Raw genomic sequence first — 21,228 nt, forward strand, 5'->3', positions numbered from 1 at the left:
GATGCCGCCTGTGTTGGGCCTGTGGAGCTCCTAGATGATTCATTTAAATGATTTTCCACCACAGTGCCTGGTCCCTGACCCTGACCCTGCCCCAGAAAGGTCCCGACGCCCTTCAGGGAGCCCTGGGGGCTCCGAGCCAGGCTCAGACTGGCACCACCAGGGGCTCTCCGCGCACCCAGGAGGCCACAAAACCTACGCCCACAATCAACCCAACAACCCCGCCACCACCAAAAAAGCCACCCCCAAGCGCCTGGCCAATTAATTACCCAGGCTTTTCAAAGACGTTTCTGAATGGAATTCAAATGACACAGACAGGAAGGCGCAGGAAAGGGAGTCCTTGAGCTCAAGAAATTCTCCACTGAAGAGCCTCTCGCTTAAGTGCTTCTCCCGGAGGAGCCTGAGAGGTAAGGCCGAGGCGTGCCGAGCAGACACCAAGGACGCAGTTTCATTCTGTAGAAAATTAGTTAGAAGACACCTCAGCATGACTCCAGGCTTCTTCCTGTGAGGAAAAATCTATTTGCATAAATCTTAAAAATCCTCACACACTCAACATTCGTGGGGCTCCTGCTCTGAGCCAAGCCCTACGCCGAGTGCTGGGGACACACAGCCCCTGCTTTGGGGTCCTCATGTTGGTGGGGTGACACCATGGCACTGGTGACAAGAAGGGTGCCATGGGCGGTGAGGGGGCGGGGGCGCTCAGGAGCGTCACAGAGGACAGAGAAGCAGGGGTGGCAGCTGGGAGGGGGGTTGGGCCCGCAGCCAGCTAGTCTGAGGAGCCACGGAGACCTTGGCTGCCCCCAGGACTGGGCGTGGCGATGAGCCCGACTGGTCACACTGCGTCCACCCACACACTGGACGGGCAGGGCACGCCGCTGCCTCGGTGCTCAGCCACTCGGAATGGGCGTCTCCCGAGGAGCCAGGCTGCTGCACATGAAGGGGAAGGAGCACTCCTGGGACTCTGTCCTTGCTTACTTTGGGCGACACAAGGAGCCTCCCCAAGTTTTTCCGTGACTAGGGAGACAGAAGTCCCCGTTTACACCAGTTGTCACTCAACTCATCCAGGCTTGGGAGGGAAATTTACAGTCGTGCTACCCATGACCACAGCAAAGCTTCTTGGCCACCTTCAATGTCTCCCATCAGCTGCAGCCGGCATGCCAGTCTTGAAGACACTGTCACACCTCTGCCCCTTCTCCCCACCCAGAGGAAGCCCTCTCCACCCCACCCACTTGCCTGCTGGTGAGCTCCTCCTCCACGGGCTCTGGGGACTGGCCCAGATGACTGTCACCTGCAGTGGCACCTTCCCTGATCTTTAGCCTCACCTGTTCCTTCTAAAATCCTCCTCAACCCCCACCACCATCACAGTACTCAGCACATCATTCTGCACCAGTCCGTTTGTCCTTCTCCCCTCGCTGGTCTGTGAAGTCCTGGGGGGCACAGGAGGTATCTTATTAGTCTCCCAGTCCTTCACCTGCCGCCCTGCACCTGGCTTGTAGGAGAATTCAACAAATGACATTTATTAAATTAATGAACGGCCACCAGTCATGGTTCTTCCACCAAGGTGCAAAGAGCCAGCTAGAATCGCCAGCTCCCTTCCTCTCCTGGTCTCAGCTGCCCTGCAGGAGCACCGGAAGAGGATGTGGCTCGCAAGTGAGCAGGAAGCCCAGCGAGGCCCTGCCACTAGGCAGTAAGAGCTCTGATCTCCAAGATCCACAAAACCAGGGAGAAATGGGTCAAATGGACCCAATGGAGCCTCACTGCACAGACGTTCTACAGCCACGTCTGTAACATTTATCCTTCTTTAGAACAGAAATCAGGCCCCAGCAAGACCCATCACAAGCCTCAAAAACATTTGCCCAGCAAGTTCACGAGTGGAAATTTAACGTACAGAATCAATCAGACAGGCACGAAGATTTCTACACGAGGATGCTCACCACTGCGTCACTTATAATGAAGAAAAACTGTGAACACATGATGGTGTATCCATATGATGGAATACCACCTGCTGTTAGAAATCGTGCTTTTGCAGAATATTCGGTAACATGAGAAAACGGTCACAACATGTTAAGTAAATAAACAGGAGTCTACAAAACAGAAGGAGCTCAATTTTACCAAAAAAAGGAAAAGAAAAAGCCAAAGCCATACATATTTGCACACACAGGGAAATGTGGAAAGAAAAACATACCAAAATATTAACAGTGGTTTTTCTCTGGGCAGTGGAATTCGATGACTATGTTTTAGAGTTTTCTGCATATTTCACTTACTTCACAGCAAACATTTTGTCAAGAGAAAAATAAATGCCATTAAAAAAGAATTCATAGGCAACAATGGCAGACTAAAAGAAAAAAGAATTCAACCGTGGCCTGAGGCCAATGGTAGGCAGTGGAGGCAAATGCTGGAAATTGTGAAGATAAAGCTTCATCAGATCTCCTCCCAAAGCCAGGGGCTGTGCCCTGGGCACATGTGAGAGACAGAAACCAGAAGAAAAGCAGACCCCATCCCAGTCTCCGACGCAGGACAGCCTCCTCACACTCCAGCCCCCACCTGACACTGCCCCAAGCCACACGCTTGGCCATCTCTGTCCTCTCCCCGTCCCCTTCCTCAGGACACAAAGACGTTTTCCAGATTTGTCTAGGGCCTGAGAACTCATCCACTTCCCCCTACACTCCCCAAGGCCTGCCCTGTGCCAGGCCCCATGTGGGCACTGTGGTTGTACCTGCGGGACCAGATCAGGCACCTGCCTGCACATCTCCAGAACGGCCATGCCCACCAGCCTGGGAACAGAAATACCCCAGCCCAGCCCACCTAGCTTGTGTGACCTTCCCTCTACTCTCTGGAGACCCGCCTGTGCTCTTGTTGGCCTGTGCTCTGTTGTCTGGGGCTCACAAGAGACAAATCCCATCCCCTCACCCTCTCTCCAGGCATACAAAAAGCCCTTTCACCATCTCAGGCAGTGACAGCACCCCTGGCCTTCCCTAGCAAGCAGGTAAGGTGTATTTATAGCATGGGGATAATCATGCTATAATGTTAATTCCTTTCTGCAGAAGAGCAACAGAGTTTCAATTCCCTCCTTTCTGAACTCTGCAGTGAGGCCAGCTGCAGCTGGGAGACTAACTGACACGGAGCAAGAGAACTGCAACACACGTGCACGTGCACACACGCTTCAAACCACCACAACCCGCAAGTGATTCTTACAAAGCCTCAGAGACAGAGGTCATGTGCCCACCACTGCCTTCTTCCCCAGTTCTACCAACAAGCCAATCCATGTTCACCCTCCCCCTTCTTGGATAACCCCATTGTCACTGCCAGGTAAGCAAATCTCTTCCTGACAGGTGTTGTATTCCCCGTAAGAATCTACCCTGGTCCTGCCTGTCCAGTTGTGACAAGTAGAGCAGAAGGAGCTGTCGATAAGTTCTTCTGAGAAATTCCAGGGCAAGTGCTGTGTCCACACATGAACGGCTGGGCGAGGTCCCAGTCTCAGACTCGCCCTAGAGCAGAGTCCCATGCACTCGCCATCCCTCACAGAGTCCTCTGTCCTTAGCCAGGCAATCCATCAAGAGACCCCCACCTCCCTGCTGTCCTCAAGCGAAACCTCAGTACACAGAGGGAACATTCCTGGGTGGGCAGCTTGGGAAGGGACCCTGGGGGGAAGGGACCCTGGGAGGCAGGGCCCACACGCTACCACACTGAGGAGCTGGGTAGTGGACACCAGAGGACCCATGGGAGTTGGTGGCTTGGACTCCACATGTCCTTCCACCAGCAGGTCAACTGTCAGTGGGACTCCCTGAGTCTGAGAAATGGGAAGCCTATTCCTTAACATGGCTTAAAGAAGGTACCACATAGAAGAGGGTGGAGGATGGCCAGACCGACACAAGCCAGTCCCCCTCTGACGTGCTCTCCCAAGGCACAAACCCCGGCCTCGACGCCCTCCCCTCACTGCCCCACTGTCCCCCTAGGAAGGTCGCCCTCAGCAGGGCCCTGGCCTCGGGAGGCTGAGTGAAAAGAACCCCCCTACCCAGCATGTATATAACAACAACATAAGCATTTTATTTTTTCATTAAGCTTCTTAGTTCCTTAGTATCACAATGGAATGATGAGAAAACAACAAAACATGAGTCTTTGCAAATCTCTGACAAAGACCAGAGACTTCAAGGCAATCGGGGCAGGGGAGAGTTGACGGAAGTGCCAAAACAGTCTGACATCATGTCTCTCCTCGGCTGGCTGGGCCAAGGAGGGGTGGGGAAGCGGAATGGTGAGAAGGTGGCACTGTTGTAAGCTGTCCTTGGCGTTTCTGCCCCATGGCTGATATGCTCAAGATCTGTACACATCACCCCGCGGGATTTCCTGGTGCCGCCCTGGTACGCCCCTCCGCCTGCTCCAAACGCCCTAGCAATGCCAACCAGTGCTAAGACGGCCCCTGAAGCCAGCACTGTTGGGTGGCGGCCAGGGGAAAGTGGAGGGGCAGAGGCAGGCACCACCACTTGGGGCGTGAGAATCCAAGGAGTGGGACCGAGACTCCTGTGGTGGAAGGTGGAGGTGACGCAGGTGGCATCAGCAGAAGTTCGTGTCCCTCAGGCGGTAAGCAGGCCGAAGAGGCAAGCAGGGCCGGGCCTAGAGCTTCACGGTGCCAGGGGGCAGGCTGTCGTTGCAGAGTCTGTAGTAGCGCAGGTCGTTGACCAGCCTGTGCACATTCTGGGTGAACGAGGGCAGGTCCTGGAAGGCAGGGGCACAGCTGCAGCCAGGCCCCTCCTCAAGCCCACCTGCTCCACCCAGCACCCCAAGTCACCCACCCCCCAGACCCCACCAGAGTGTGCTCTGGAGCTATGGGAACATTTTCCAAAACTCAAAACTTCTACGCATTCTTGCACTGTGTGTCAGCAGAGGCTCTGTGCAAGGCACTGCGGGAGGAAGGAGCACTAGCAAACACTTCCCTAGGCTGGCCTGTGCCGCACACTGTTGCAAACGATAAGAAGATGTTAGCTTGCCGAGTCTTCACTACAGCCCTCCGATACAGGTCCTATCGGAACCACTAGTCTAAGGGCGAAGAATCGAAGCACAGAGAGGTGAAGAAACTTGCCCCAGCCTGTGCGGACAGGAGGGCGGGGGTGTCCAGGTGGAATCAGCACGTTTGCTCCCCCATCTGGGCCCTCAGACGCCAGCATGGCTGCAGATACGGCCCATCAAGGCGACACACTTACACCCAGTGATGTCTGCGGAATCCTTCCCCCACGGGGCTCCAGGCAGCCCTGCCACTCAGGGGGTGACACGGCACTCATGCCACCTACACCCGTGCTGCCGGGAGCAGTATGGACTGCAGAAAGCACCCAAGCTATGGCACAAAAGGGCCCCAAACAGACTGACCCTGGACTCCACCCCATACCACCACAGACTGTCCTCCTTCAGTGCGGCATTCCTGGGTGCCCACTGCCTAAATGCACGTGAGGAACGAAATGAAAGGTGCACCAAGCCCTGTCAGAGTGAGTGGGTGCCCTGCCCTGGCTGGTGGTGCCTTCTTAAAACCCAAGTGGCAGGACTGGGTACAGAGCACAGCAGAAGGCACCGCCAGCTCTCCTCCATTCTACCCCACACTCTTCCTGGCCCGCCTCCATTCTGCTTTCAGAACTCCACCCACAGGCTGCTCAGACACCCCTACTCCCTGGCCACAGTGGCAAGGCCAGTGCCTCTGCGCCCAGCTCTCTCAGTGCCTGCATCCAGCCAACTTTGGGGAGTGTGCTTTCTGGCTCTACCACTTCCAAGTTCTGTAACTGCCAAGTAACTACTGACGTCCTGAGCCCAGACCAGCTGTGAAATGGGGTAACAGTGCCACGCTTCAGAGGCTGCTGGGAGGCTTAAGCACGCCAGGACATGTGGAGTGCTTGGCACAGTGTCGCCCGCAGAGGGCGCCTGTCTTCACTGAGGACTCGGTGAAGGAGGAGACTGGGCCCCAGGGCCTGGCATCCACCCAAGAGGCAGCCAGCTTCAAATACACAGTGAATCAACAAGGAGAAGGTGGTGATTCCTACTTCATCCTCCAAAAAACCAAAACAAGGGATGTCTTTTTAATGAGTGGTTCCCAAATTCCAAACCAGAATCTCCTGGGTAGAACACAGGAGTCTGTTTCTCTATGTTTAATAAGCACCCAGGTGCCTCTGATGTATAGTTGGATTTTGAAACCAGTGCTTTAAATTAAAAGGCTGACTGATACTGACATCATTACAAACTGATCATTAAATATTAGGATCTGGTCTCTAAGAAAAGGGAAAAAAACACCTTGTGGCTGAAGTGAACCTGAAGAAGCGTAGAAGAGAACAAGATTGATCTCAAGGAAATGAAGATTTCAAGACAAAGTAAAACAGGACTTGAATCTAAGAAAAAACTATCCTGACACCTATCACAAATGAGAAAAGCAAGAAGCCAAGTTTGCTCCAGTAAGAGCAACACATAAAACTAAACATGAAAGCAGAACTGTGGACAGGCTGCTCCAGCATAAGAGCCACGCCAAGACCACCAAGAGGACGTGGGGGAAAGAGAGGGTGCCTTGCCTAAACTTCAGAAGTGGAGGTGGTGAAAAAGTTACTTATTCTATACAAAAAGATCCAAGAAGAACCTATTGCCAAGAAGCAGAGACTTGGACACCAGAAAGAGGAAGAGGAGGGCTGGTGAGCTCCCAGGAAGGAGACCCCAGGATGGGGAAGCTGGGCACCGTGGGCCCCAACACACCAGCGAAGATGGCTTTGTTACATCTAGAAACAGCTGCACTGCCAGGTGCCACACAGGCTGGGACAGCTCACCTGACCTTCCCGGGCAGGCAACAGCGTGACAAGAGGGTGTATTATGAGGGCTCCTGCCAGGATGTGGCAGCGGGTCAGCCCAAGCTGAGCCAGGGCCAGTCTGGGAAGAGCCCAGGGTATCCCAGGAACCTAGGTCCCATGTCCAACCCTGGAGACACAGAGGTGCAGCTCCCAAGCACCAGCCACTTCAGCCCGTCTTCAAATCTGGGCAGAGTGACAAGTGTGGTTCCTACCACACTTCAGCACCAGCCCCATGGGCTTATCACCCATGAGGAAATGGCAGGGCCCTGATGTGCTCTGACTGGGGATGGGGGATCCAGGGTGGCAAATTCTAAGATACCCAGACAAGCGGGATGGACTGCTCGGGCCAGGGACCGGGGAAAAGTGTGTGCCCCTCAACCCAGCCACAGCACTGAGTCATCCAGGCACTGCGCAAGACGTTACCAAGCTGCAGCATGGGTACAAACCACACCCAGATGCCCGGATGTGCCCCCAAGGCAGCCTGCCCCCTCCTCAGTGAACAGGCACCAGGCATGCGATCCCACTCTGCCCTTCTTTTAGCATGGCCTCTTTCTCTCCTCACCCGATCCATCTTGAAATTCCGCCCCAGCACATTCTTCTGGTTGGCATCCACACCATCACAGCTGGTCAGGAACTCTGGGAGGAAGGCTGCGAAGAAGCCGTCAAAGTCGACAGAGGCCATGTTGTAAATGGCAATGCCAATCTCCTCTTGCAGAAGGTCGTGGGACTTGTGGACCAGAACCTGGAGCAGCACATTCACAAACTGGAACAGCATGGTGGTCCGGAAGATCTTCTGCAGGCGAGAGACCGGGTGAGTGGCCGACTCTGAGAGCTCACTCAGGCCCCTGGGGCCCATCCTGGGCCCCACTCTACTTCCTGTCATGAACTGGCCTGAGGGGCAGGCTTATTTAGCCCATGAGGCCTCTCATAAAGGAATCTTTCCAAGAGAGACAGGCACTTACCTTGTGGTATAGCTTCTGCTTGGTGTTGAGAGTCTCCAAGTAGAAGAGATTTTGTTTAAAAAGGTGGATGTCAGGCTGGAGAAAGGACTGTCCAAAAGCCTAGGAAATAAGACCACCATTTTATAAACAGCTTTAACTCCTCCAGACCATGCCCTTCTGGGACATCCACCCTGTACCAGGTGAACCAATGCCCCACGAGTGGCTCCTTATACCAACAGCTGGGCAAAGGCACCCACTATCTCAATTCTTCTGAATCTGCTCAGCCCTCTGGAATGCTCCTCGTAAGTCTTAGCTCCCAAGTGCTCCCCTCTGGGCTTCACTTATTTTAGTCTCATCTTGCACCTGTTGTAACAAACCTCTAGAAACCTTTCATGGGACCTGTCTTTGCAGCTCGCGGCTCTAGTCAAATCCCTAAGCAATCTCAGCAGACACCAAGGCCTGCCTGCCTCCCCTCAGGCCAGCCAATCGCCTTCTCCTCGAATCTCACATCTCATAAGCCACAAATCCTTAGAGGCTCCTCCACACCTGGCTGCCTCTGCCTTGGAGTTAAGCAACAGCAAATTTTTAAACAACTTTGGAATTTCTGAGTATAGAAGTTACTAGTTCAGGAGCAAAAAGAAACATATCCCCCAAAACACAAAGTACCCTGCTCCAAAAGAAAGTGATGACAGGGGGAGTCGGGGAGGCCAGTGGTCTGCAGAACCCCTCCTCCTCAGAAGGGGTGACTGCTTTGTCATCCTGTCCCTGGGCTATAAGCTACCAGAAGGGGATGCTGCAATCCCCCTACAGTGATAAGATCTCCATGATGACCAATAGTTTCCTTTTATTTATTATTTAAAGTTGGGTTTACTGAGGTATAACACAAAACTTCTGAGGTTTGTCACTGCATGAATTCTGGACAACACACAGTGTGCCACTCATCACAATCAAGACACAGAACCTTTCTCTCCCCCAAGACGTTCCCTCACACCCTTTTATAACAACTAGACAAGTACTGCTCATCCTCTGTCTCTATAGTTGTGCCTTTTCCAGAATGTCACCTAATGGAATGGAATCATATAGTATAGTAGCCTTTTGGACCTGGCTTCTTCCACCTAGCATAACGTATGTGAATCATCCATGCTGCTGTCTGTACCAGTAACATGTTCCTTTTTGTTGCTGAATAGTCCTCCGTTACATGCATGGACCAGTTTGTCTACCATTCAGTTGGTGGACATTTGGATTGTTTCTAGTTCTTGGCAATTATGAAAAAGCTACATAAACAACTGTGTACAGGCTGTGTGCACACATGCTTTCATCTATCTCAGGTAAAATACTTAGAAGTAGGCTGGCTAAGGAATATAGTTAACTACATACCTAACTTTATAAGAAACTGCCAAACTGTGAAACTAGTGGCTTTTAGCAGCCCTGAGTAGGGGACCAGGCATCAGGCTGCCAAAAGAGTCCTAAAAGCAAGGATGGAGCGGAAGAGGGGGACAGGAGGGGAACAAACATGAAAGCTCCAAACCCAAGCCCTGGACGGGGTGTTGGAGATGGAAAGACCAAGATGGTGCATGCACACACCCCCGCATGTATGTTGTATGTCAATGGGGAGCTGAAGGGAGGGAGGGCAGAAATCCCTCTGGTTTCCCCATGGGGAAAAACAGCCATGGAAAAAACAAAAAGAGAGCCCTCTACTTAGACTGGGACTTAGAATGACATCATACACCTGAGTGCGGAACACAGGAGACTGCCTGAAAGCAGCCCCAAACCAGCCTGGCTGTCCGGACAGGGGGACACCATCCCACGTCTTCCACAGCAATGTGCGCTTCACCCCCTGGACAGCTCACTCTTATCGCATAGAAGTCGCACTTGATCTGAGAGTGAGTCTAACTCCTATTCCGTTAATTTCCTAAGGAGAGTCCCAGGTGACTCTGATACAGTCTCTTTACCTACAGGAAACAATGCTATAAGGTAAAAAGGGGACTGACATTTACCAAGCATCTAAAAGTGACATCTACTTTGCATATGTTATCTTATTTAACCTGCAACGAACTCATGAAACAGGCAGTATTAGCCCCACTTTATAGATGAGACTGAATGAGGCACTAAGAAACTAACTTCATAGATACTAAGAGGTACAGCTGGGCTTTAGATCCAAGACTTCAAAGACAGTACTTGTCCCAGTGGCCACATTAGAGGAAGTGGGACCATATGCCAGAGAAGCAAACCAAGGGACGGACAGGCCAACGAAGCTCATTTGTTCTCGGAACACACGGTGGCCTCACCAGCTCTTCCACGTTACCTGCATAATGGCACTGAACTGGGGCTCGTTCTCCATCTGCTCCTCAGCAATCCCCCTCTGGACACTGGCCAAGACAGTGGACTTGAAGAAGTACCTCCAATTGTGATGCAGCGTCCGGAAAAGGAGCTCAAACAGCTCAGCTTTCACATCAGGGGAGGGACGCTGTGGAGACACACATGGCTCAAACCTGCAGCTTGGGGAGCCGCTCACAGCTAGGACCAGAGCAACAAAGAAGCCTAAGAGGTCCCTGGTAACAGCAAGCAGAGTGTCAGCAGTCCACCCATATTCTTGTCACTTCCTATGCAGAAAACATCAAGTCCCCTAGGGGTTGGCAGTTTATACCAGGAGTACTTCGGCGGAGACATGGCCCGAGTTTGAGACAGAAGGCATGGGTTCAGTGCCAAGCACCCCGTTTCTGATGGAGGCACTCAACTTTTTACACTAGAAAAAAGAGCTACTAAGAGGATGAACAATTAAGAATATGGATTTTCCATTCAGAAAGCAGCTGGTTTGATCTGTCATATCTTCTTGATTGTTCCTTTTCCTAGGATAAAGGATGCTGCCCTGGCTAACTTGTTGGTCTTATGCAATCTCTGAGGCTAAGGACAAATACCACGCCAAATACCAAAGCAGTTCTGCTCTCTAAGGAAAAAAACGAAGGTTTGAAGACCACTTAGGAACCACAGACAGAAGCCTGGTAGAGACAGTGTGCTGCACTAAGTGCCTCTGGGTCTCTCCTTCCTGCTGGCAGCCAGGAATCTCAGAATAGGAGAAGAGACCAGGGGCAGGCTCAGCAGTATTTTCTAACTTCCATCAAAAATCTCCAAATCACTGGAGAGCATGCAGGTCACATTAGTCCAAAGTGCCTCTGTAGAATTCAAAATTATGAGGCCCAGATATATTTAATTCAACCTTGATTAAAAATTAAATTGACACCAGAGGTCACAAGCTTTCTCTGCAGGAAGCCTTACAGGACCCAAGTGTGTTTCCTGACTCAAAGCAGGAAACTGGACTTGTTTTAGTCTTAGTTTGGACAGTCAAAAAGATTAGCTCTTATTTACATAATTACTACCATAAAATTTAAATTAATTCTATACTTACTCTGGATCTTGTCATGCTGACTGCCTGTCTCTTTTCTAAGAAGGACAAAGAGCTTTCCTATAACACTGAAAGGTTTGTTTGAATGGTCCTGAGAACGTGCCTTGTATCCTTGGGACTATGAATATATTTAGTAGGAAAGTACATTTGTCATAATGTTTGCTGTAGAAAATCACATATTCACTTCAAGTTATGAATTATTTGCCATAGGAAACTGATCTTACTAACCAACCTTGTGATGATTAACTTGCTACGCTTACACTAGTTTAGCTCTAATGAACTCAACCAATGTAAAAAGACTGTACCAAGCTAAAGGCATTCTTTTTAGGAAAAAATTATTTTACAAGAATATTAAAATAACTAACAAAGGAACCTTAAAACACAATGCATTTTCCTTGATACTTCACTCCCTCCCAGTATCAATCAAGATGGGAGGCAGCACGGGGATCACCTTCGACCCTCCTACCTCAGCAATGATGGGGTACACCTGCTCCATGCACAGAGAGATGATACTGGGGAGGAAAGGCTTGAACACCTGGCCAGGCTCCTGGACCACCACCTGCAGGATCTTCAGGAACTTCTCCACCACCCGGCAGCCTGTGCTGCCTTCATGGAGGATACTCTCAGCCAACTGCTCTCTAAGGACAAGAGAAAACCACACAATAACCAACGAAATGTTTCTTTGGGGACCAGCATGAAAACCGATGCTTGTGGCAAGTGGAAAAAAGGAGCAAAGGGTCCCATGCTTTGGAGCCAGGCCCCACTACTTCTCACTTGAATGTGAAAACCAGGGACAGCAGGTCTGTGGTTACCTGGTAAACATATTGAGGAAAGTCTGTATGATCTGCTCAGTGAAAGGCACGCCCATCTGTACTCTAAGGCCTCGAAACAGAGTGAGGAAGAAGCTCAGCATCTCATCAGTCACATCTGAATAGAGGGACCAAGCAAATGGTCAAAGGAATGCACACAGGGATAAACAGAAGCCCTTGGCTGCATTGACTTTCTTCTGTAGTCTGCACTATCATCTCTCTCTAAGGCTTCCTGCTGCAAAAATTTCCCAACACCGTCACAGCCAATGATGGGAAGTGGAAAATGATTAAGGACATGCTGAGAAAATAGTTCTAGTCCAGGGAACCTCTGCCTGATGGCTCACTATAGGAAATGAAGGTCACAGATTCCCTAATTGCCCACCATCAAACGATGGTCAGAGTTTTTGTTGCAGATGGGTAATTTTGTGCTCATACTGATGGAACTGTCCAACTGGGCCAACACCTGAGTGCTTGAGCCATTTCTGTGCCCAGTAATTACTGCAGTTGGGTCAGGGGTTAAGTGGTTAAAAAGGGATAATGAAGGTGTATTTGGGTTGCATGGCTCTGGTCCATTAAATTAGTTAATTGCAGAAAATATTGGTTACATACAGTGCAGTTTCAAGTCTAGATCTCAACAATCGTCTTGTACAATATGTTTTGGCTCCAACCGCACACAATCTGCTTGCAAGAGGCAATCAGTGAATACTTGCTGACTAAGAAGTGCCTGGTATTTCTCTTGAAAGGCTGATGAGACTACTATAAATGCTCATAAGAGCTGGGCAAGTACATCCACAGAGCTAGAGAGAGCCTCTACAATGACAGTGAGGTAGCCATCTCAGCAAAATGCACCTTGCCACATAACAGTACCATTAATCTGAAAAAGTCCTCTTGCTTCTCTTGTATAATGTCCTCTTTCATCCCCCAGCCATTTCAGTTAAACTAGGCAGGAGGCCTCAAGTGCCTCAGTGCCACACGACACAGGGGCCATGGCCTGTACTGAGGGCTCTGCTCACTTTTCCAGGGGGCATTTGGTCCCAGACCCTATGAACAGACATCACTGCCCTCTGCCTTCAGTGTCAGGTTTCCCTTGGCTGAGGAAGCCCAGGCCTGCCCTGCCCAACTGTGTGCTCGACAGATGCATGCGGTTGTTCTGGCTCTCGTAGTACCATCCACCAGTGAGGCCTCAGGGCCAGCTCCTACCTGACTGATGGATGAAAGCTGGAAAGAGGGCCAGGGAGACCTGAACGGATTCCTGCAGCGACTGGTAGCAGATCTGTCGGGACTTGGTGGACTCCCCAGAGATATTCTCCACGATATCATCTAAGACACTAAGTGTCTGGTGGATAATCACTTTGGCTGCAAATCAAGGTTAAGTTGCAGGTTATAACTTGTCTGAGGATAAAGCACAGTAAGAGGGAGTAAAGCACAAGGGGAGGGGAAGACATTTGCAAAAGCATCAGAAGTCTTACTAAAGGAAATATCCCTGATCACGTTACAGATTCTTCTGTCTGCATCCCTCTCTCTTTATATTTCTGTTTTTGGTTTTTCTCCCATGTTACTGCCAGGACTCCAGCTGACTGCCTGCTCAGGGTTTTGCCTCAATTTTGCCTCTACTGACAGTAGTAAGTCTACAGAGAAGAATTGATACAATGTATCTCCAAGTTAGATGCCTTGTACTTACTCAAAACTAAAAGATGGTGAACAGATTGGTGACAAAAGTGTCACAAGGTCATTAGCATAGGCAAGAATGGATACAAGCAGATCAAACTTTCTCCTTCAACTATAGATACTACTGTAGCCAAGTAATCCAAACACCATCATGTACGTGTAATGGTGCTGGGTTCAGGAATAAATGCCTTGACCAATCTTTGGCCTATCAGGCCTATAGCCTGATAATATGTGTAATCATTATTATATTATATTATTAACAATATATAATTCTAACAATACCCTGATGTGTGAGCACATCATGATTGCATATTGCACAAACAGAGGCAGTGGCCAGCAAACAGGCGGGAGGTCGGAGAACCCTGGATATGAGCCACAGGTGACTGCTAGATGGCTGTGTACCGCAGTCAGGATCGGTACACCGGGAGTAGCCAGCAGCCCCACCTTTGCAGGTGTACTGTAAGGATGTTAGAGACAAGGTTCAGAACAGTTCTAGCAATGCACCTGGCATATAAGAGAAGGTCACAATGGGGAAGCTGTCTTCATCCCCCAGAGACAAGTAACTTCCCACTGGCCTCCCCAAGGAGACCCCTATGGCTTGCCTGAGGCTGACAGCCTCCACCGAGGACCCCAGAGACTGGACCAGAGATGGGCTGAGAAAGCCACCACCCAGCAGCACTTTCTGGACCGCCCTGAACACAGCACTCGCCAGCCTCTATGGAGCTAGAGAAGATTCCAGGGAAGGGTAAAGCAGAAAGTAGACATGTTTATAGGAAGTGGTTTAGACCCTAACTTTGCTAGATTCTGAGTTTTGGGTTCCTCATCTGAAAATGTGGATACAGAACATCACCTCACTCACAGGACTGAGGACGAAAGAAGACAATGGCTCATAACAGGCCTGGTCCATGTCCACAGTGACACTGCAAAGTGGCGTCGAAAGGCACACCCACGCTACTGATTAAGGAGCCACTCACAACTACAACAAGCACAGGGACCTTTACCAAGCCAGGAAACCACACTTAGGATAGACATTTCCTCAAGAAAGCACAAGCCCCAAGGGAAGCAATTTAGGAGAAAAAGTCAACAAAGTCAAGAGACTAAAATCTGACCTCTGACATTTAAGGAAACTAAAACAAGAACCAAGATTTATTTACAAAAACGTGCACGTATAAAGTTGAAAGCACTCTAAGTATGTACTAATAGGAGAATGGGTAAACTGTGGTACGCTGCAGGGTAGGTGTGTTAGTCTGTTCTGTGTAAAGGGATCCCTGAGGCTGAGTGATTTATAAAGTAAAGAAGTATATGTGGCTCACAATTCTGCAGGATGTACAAGCAGCATGGTATCTGCTTCTAGTGAGGGCTTCGGGGAGCTTCCAGATGTGGTAAGTAGTCAAGGGGAAGCAGGTGTGTCACATGACCATTGAAGGAGTCAGAGATGGAGGGGGTGGTACCCAGCTCCTTTAAATAACCAGCTCTGGTGTGAACTAATTATCACAGGGCACCAATGCATTCACGAGGGATGTGCAAATATTTCATACTTCCCGCCGACTCTGAAGTTAAAATAACCTAACCTCCCACCAGACCCCACCTCCAACACTGAGGATCAAATTTCAACATGAGATTTGGAGGGGCCAAACCATATCAATGGGATACTATAAAGCCATTAAAAATCATGCTTTCTCCCAGAAAAATGGATGGCTTAAAAAAAAAAAAAAAACAAAACCATGCTATCAAGAACAAAGAGGCAGCATTGCACAGTGGTGCAGAACCCAGCATCTGGAGCCAGGCAGCCCCCAGTCTGACTCCTGACCTCACCACTTCCCCTGCAATCCTGAGCAACTCACACCTGCCGTGCCTGGAAGGAGAAAGGTGCCTTTCCAATGAACAGATGGGCAGACCCTGCCTGGGAAAGGTGACCATACTGAGCACCACCAATAATGGGACAAACAGAAGCAATGCAACAGGAAATACACATCACACCAAAAATTGCTGAAAACAAACAAGATATGGAACACTATATAAGAAAACAGGCCTAGACCTTTCAAAAATTCCAATGTCATAAAAGACAGAAAATAGGGGTGCTTTTCTGCATTAAAGGAGACTAAAGAGATGTGATAACCAATACAATGCATAATCTTTAATTATATCTTGGATTTTTAAAAAGCAAAAAAGGGACATTTAAGCTGGGCAGGATGGCATGCACCTATAGTCCCAGCTATTCTGGAGGCTGAGGTGGGAGGATCACTGGAGCCAGGGGTTCAAGTCCAGACTAGGCAACATAGGAAGACCCCACCACTAAAAATCAATAATCTTTTTTTAAAAAAGAACATTTTAGTAAGGGGAAAATTTTAACATGGTCTATATGTTAAGTAACATTATCGTAACAATGTTTAACATCTTGGTTGTGTTAATAGTGTTTTGGTTATATAAGAGAGTATCTGTTCTACATAAAGATAAAGGTTAAATATTCAGGGATAAAGTGTCAATGTCTGCAACTTACTCTAAAGGGCTCTATTTTTTTTTTTTTTAAGTGTGTGTTGGGTGAAGAGAGCACAAATGTGGCAAAACATTAACAACTGGTGAATCTGAGTGAAAGATAAACAGTTGTTCATTTTCTTACTCTTTCAACTATCCTGTAGGCTTGAAATTTTTTCGAAGTATAAAGTTGGATCAAGAAAAAGAAAACTTTCCAAACCTTCAACACTGTGAAATGAGCATAGTTAAGAGAGATTTCACAGGGTTATAGAGAAGACTAAATTAAATAATGTATACAAAGTTCTCAACCCAGTGCCTGACACACAGTAAACATTCAACAAATGTTACCATGGTTTTAACTGTGTTCATGGAGGACATCATTAATGCTATGTAGCAAATATTTCATACTTCCCACCGACTCTGAAGTTAAGCCCTGGCCACGTAGCTTGCACTTTCCAATGAAATGTAAGCGTAAGTGATAGATGTTAATTCTAGGCAAGAAGACAAACTTTGTAAAACATGACTCCACAATAGCTTTATGAAACCCCCTGAACAAGTTACTTGATCTTCCTATATCTTAGTTTCCTCATGGATAAAATTAAGATAATTAACAGGATAAGCAACACTACCTAACTCATAATGCTGATGTGAGAATTAAATGAATTACTGAATTTTTGAAAAATACTTAGAACCAGGATCTGACAAACCATCAGACTTTAAGGTTGATGCCAGCATAGCCAGAGATTTGATGACAGACAAAAATCACTAAGGCAAAAGCCTAGTACATAGTATGCCCTCAATCTGTCAGGTACTTTTAGCCAACTATATAGCTATAAAATATATTTAAAAATAGAAAAAGTAAGATAACAAATCATAGTTAAAATGGTTACTTTCTAAAATATTAAAATTGGTTAAGATTTAGGAGTTTCCTTTTCTTTCTTTATACTATTCTATTTCAACATATTTGTACAATGAGCATATATTAATCTTCCTGGTTATAAAAGCAGTGTTTGTAAAAAGAGTGCTGAGTATTTATTACTGTTTCTGATAGTTCACGAAGCATTTTTGTTGACATTCTATAAATGACACCATCTAATAATGTTCCATTCTTTCCTTATTGTAAAAACAGACCGCAATTTTTTTTTTTTTTTTTGAGACAGAGTCTCACTCTGTTGTCCAGGCTAAAGTGCCGTGGCATCAGCCTAGCTCACAGTAACCTCAAACTCCTGGGCTTGAGTGATCCTACTGCCTCGGCCTCCCAAGTAGCTGGGACTACAGTCATGTGTCACCATGCCTGGCTAATTTTTTCTATGTATTTTTAGTTGTCCAGCTAATTTCTTTTGTTATTAGAGACGGGGTCTTGCTCTTGCTCAAGCTGGTCTTGAACTCCTGAGCTCAAATGATCCACCCACTTCAGCCTCCCAGTCCTAGGATTATAGGCGTAAGCCACCACACCTGGCCCAGATTGTATTTTTAAAATACTTCTTTATTTATTTCAGAAACATTTTAAAGAGAAATCTGATACCTTACACCTAAACCAGAATTTTCTTAACTCATTTTTTCTCCCTCTTTAATATAAACAATCAAACTTCTCAAGTGCCATTTTTAAACATACCAAGCTCTTTCAAAACCTCTGAAATACCAGTATGTAGAAAAAGGTGGCCAGGTGTGGTGGTTCACACCTGTAATCCTAGCACTCTGAGGCAGGTGGGTGGATCGATCAAGGTCAGGAGTTCAAATCAGCCTGAGCAAGAGCGAGATCCTGTCTCTACTATAAATAGAAAGAAATTAATTGACCAACTAATATAGAGAGAAAAAATTAGCCGGGCATGGTGGTGCATGCCTTATAGTCCCAGCTACTCGGGAGGCTGAGGCAGCAGGATTGCTTGAGCCCAGGAGTTTGAGGTTGCTGTGAACTAGGCTGATGGCACGGCACTCACTGTAACCTGGGCAACAAAGCAAGAGTCTCAAAAAAAATAAATAAAAATAAAAAAATAGAAAAAGGCTAAAACCAATCTCAAAAGATAATTCTTAAATTCATTTTCCCCGGCTGGGTGTGATGGCTCACACCTGTAATCCTAGCACTTTTAGAGGCCGAACCAGGAGGATTGTTTGAGGCCAGGAGTTCAAGACCAGCCTGAGCAATATAGTAAGACCCTGTCTCTATAAAAAATTTGAAAATTAGCCAGGCGCAGTGGGATGCGCCTATAGTCCATCCTAGCTAACTGGGGAGGCTAAGTCAGGAGGATCTCCTGAGCCCAGGAGTTCGAGGTTATAGTGAGCTACAATCACACAACTGCACTCTAGCCCAGGAGACCCCACAAGACCCTATCTTTAAAAAAAAAAAAAAATGCATTTCCCCAGTATGTAGAGGTGAACTGCTTTGTTTGCTTATACAAACACCTGAAACAGATCAATAATCTCCATAGGATTTATTTTATCTACAAAGCACACCACAGAGTGTCTTCTATGGATGTTTTTCTTAGGGCTCCAGCATTTTTTTCATTTTAAATAAGAGAAGGGCAGTGTGCATTCAGGAAATCTGTCCAGCTGCTATGTCAACTGAATTCAACAGACAAGTAGGATTCTGCCACCTTAGTCTGGCTTTCCTGCTTGGCAGCTGCGTGATTATGGAAAAAGGAATGTACCTCAGGAGCCTCAGGTGCAAATCTCAATGCCTGCACCACCTCCCTCCCTGGGTTGTCCCTGCCTAGGGTCACTTACTGTCATCCAATGGCATCTTTCTCTGTGGGGCAACAGCACTGGGTTTCAGGTTGCGATAGTCACGGGAGAGTGCGGAGATGAGGCTGGCATGATTGATGGAACGCACAGGCCACTGTTGCTCATTCTCTGGAAGGTTTGGCCACGGAAGCAGCAAGATGTTGGAGAGAGCTCGGCAGACCAACACCTGAGCCTAGGAGAGACCCCAAAGGCACCCATCAGAGTTGTCAAAAAGCAACAGGGAGCAGAACAACTGGGCCTAACACAGCCTTTGGCACCCACTGCACACTTTGAGCTCAGGCCCCCTGACTTTCTCATAACCTGGGCAGAGCCTTTGGTCCACTCTACGGCAGCCTGGGGAGGAAAAAGAAACGAACACCCTGTTTGGGTACAGCATAACCCAGGGCCAGCCTCAATAATCAATCCTGGTGCCCTCATTTCCCCTGTGATCTGGTACAGAAGCATTTAGAGGAAAAAGCACACTGTAGACACTGACTCTCTGAGAAGCTACTCAGAAATGAATTGTCAGGAGAATCTCAGTCCATGTGTCCTTAGCCCCAGGATGGAGCAATGCACTCAAATCCAGGTGCTCCTACGTACCTGCTTCAACACTCCTCCTATAGTACCCACCCCACCTTAGCCTCCTGGGAAGATTCTGAAGAATACGCTTGACTAGAGCTTTTCAACCTTAAAAAAAACACTTAACAACAATGATACCAACAAAAAAGAAGACTGAACCAAAAAGAATGCAGAGAGGACTCTCACAACACTGGCCAAATTACCAGCTGGCAAAGCTTTTACACATCCAACCCACCACACTGACTCTGCATCAGAAAGAGCACTGTAAGAACCACTAAGGCTGTGTCAGTGCCATACACGTAGGAAATCTACGTTGGCATGGCCTATAAGCTCTCAGAGCAAAAATAAATTCGAGACTCTTCTTCCTCAGCTTCCGAGGGTCTAAGCCACCTGGCTCTGGGGGAGTTCTAGGGCCTCACCTTATCGACAAGTCGCAGGGCAGAAGCATCAGTGATTCTGTTGAACACTTTCTGCACTGCAGGGATGCTGATTAGAAACACGGGCCGCACGGTGGTGGCCAGTGAGACCAGTAAGTGGCACGCAGAGAGCAGCAACTTGTCTTGGACCTGGAGAGGGAAGAAGACATTAGCTCACTACAGCCCCTGCAAGACTGGTTTTAGGGAGAACTTTGCTGAGGCAGCCATGAGCTAAATATGGTTCTTGGCTGCCAAATTATGCCACCTAGGCTCTAGCTCCAGAAATGTCCTCAACAAGGTACCCATCTTCACTGTCATGTCTACAGTGCCTGCCCTCACAGCAGCATCACCCCCTCCAGCTCCTCCTTCATAGTCATTGGCAGCTTTGAACTTTGTCACTTCTCAGCCCAAGAACCCACAGTCACTCCTTATCAGCTATGAAATCACGTGGCAAACTCCTTGGTATATCAGCCAAGCCAGCACCTTCAAACAACCTGGGACTCTTCATCTCACGCCAAGATCTCTCTGAATTCCCAACTGTTTGTGCTTCATCAGTACGCCAGCCTCTCCTACTTTTCTCACCTCCACATGCCTATCAAGTACATGGTCAAGTACCATTGTCATTTTCAAATTAGCAAAAAAAAGAAAAGTGTTATAGATTAGGACCTAATGCTAATAAGACTGGTGAAAACACCACACCTAAGAGATAAGGAATGTAGAATTATTTTAGAAAAGAAACATTGGTATAATTTCCTAGAGCCACAAAATATTCCTGACCTCTAACCCACTTAACTCTACTTCTTCTAAGGAAATTACCTAAAAGGACAAAGCTACATTCATGAATGCACACATTTCAGAATTCTTTGGCATTTCTTTTTCAATATAGGCAGCCTAAAAGTCTAGCAATGGCGAGGTAAATTACGAAACATACTTCCAATGGACTATTATAATTATTTTACAAATTATAATTATAAGCACAACATAAATTTATGAAAAACAATACACTGCACTTATTAAAATAATACATTGTTAAAAGTGGTACAAAAGGCTATTGGTGATTAAAACTACAAAAAAACATTAGAAAAATTAAGGATCTATATGCTCGAGTAATATAAATTAGCAGTCTTCTTAGAGGACAACTTAATAGAATCTATCAAATTTTACATGGATATAACCTTTGACTCAATAATGCTACTTCCAGGAATCCACCCTACAGACCCACTAGCTTATGTGGAGAAAGATGGACATAAAAGGAGCTCCTTTCTATCAACAGGAAAATTATAACACATTCTCACAAAACAACAACACTGGGCAATTTAAAAGACTGAAGTTGCTCTACATACACATATAAAGGAAACCAAGGCATACTGTTAGGCAAAAACAGCTGTATACATAGCTATCTACAAA

General features: G+C 47.6%; 1 protein-coding gene across 2 annotated transcripts in view; it reads right to left on the minus strand.

Moving 5' to 3' along the window:
• Nucleotides 1-4,020: 4,020 nt before the first annotated feature.
• XPO6 (exportin 6) overlaps nucleotides 4,021-21,228 on the minus strand; it is a 104,900-nt gene continuing 87,692 nt past the window's right edge. For both annotated transcript variants that reach the window (XM_012759010.2, XM_012759009.2), the window contains exons 16-24: nucleotides 19,825-19,971; nucleotides 18,830-19,019; nucleotides 13,163-13,318; nucleotides 11,966-12,080; nucleotides 11,620-11,791; nucleotides 10,056-10,217; nucleotides 7,772-7,870; nucleotides 7,372-7,602; nucleotides 4,021-4,710 (exon numbers count right to left, since the gene is read on the minus strand). In XM_012759010.2, the coding sequence (XP_012614464.1) occupies nucleotides 4,609-4,710; nucleotides 7,372-7,602; nucleotides 7,772-7,870; nucleotides 10,056-10,217; nucleotides 11,620-11,791; nucleotides 11,966-12,080; nucleotides 13,163-13,318; nucleotides 18,830-19,019; nucleotides 19,825-19,971 (1,374 nt within the window). In that variant the 3' untranslated portion in view covers nucleotides 4,021-4,608. The remainder of the gene's footprint in view (nucleotides 4,711-7,371; nucleotides 7,603-7,771; nucleotides 7,871-10,055; nucleotides 10,218-11,619; nucleotides 11,792-11,965; nucleotides 12,081-13,162; nucleotides 13,319-18,829; nucleotides 19,020-19,824; nucleotides 19,972-21,228) is intronic.

This window comes from Microcebus murinus, chromosome 19 (genome assembly GCF_040939455.1).
Source record: "Microcebus murinus isolate Inina chromosome 19, M.murinus_Inina_mat1.0, whole genome shotgun sequence".
NCBI lineage: Eukaryota > Metazoa > Chordata > Mammalia > Primates > Cheirogaleidae > Microcebus > Microcebus murinus.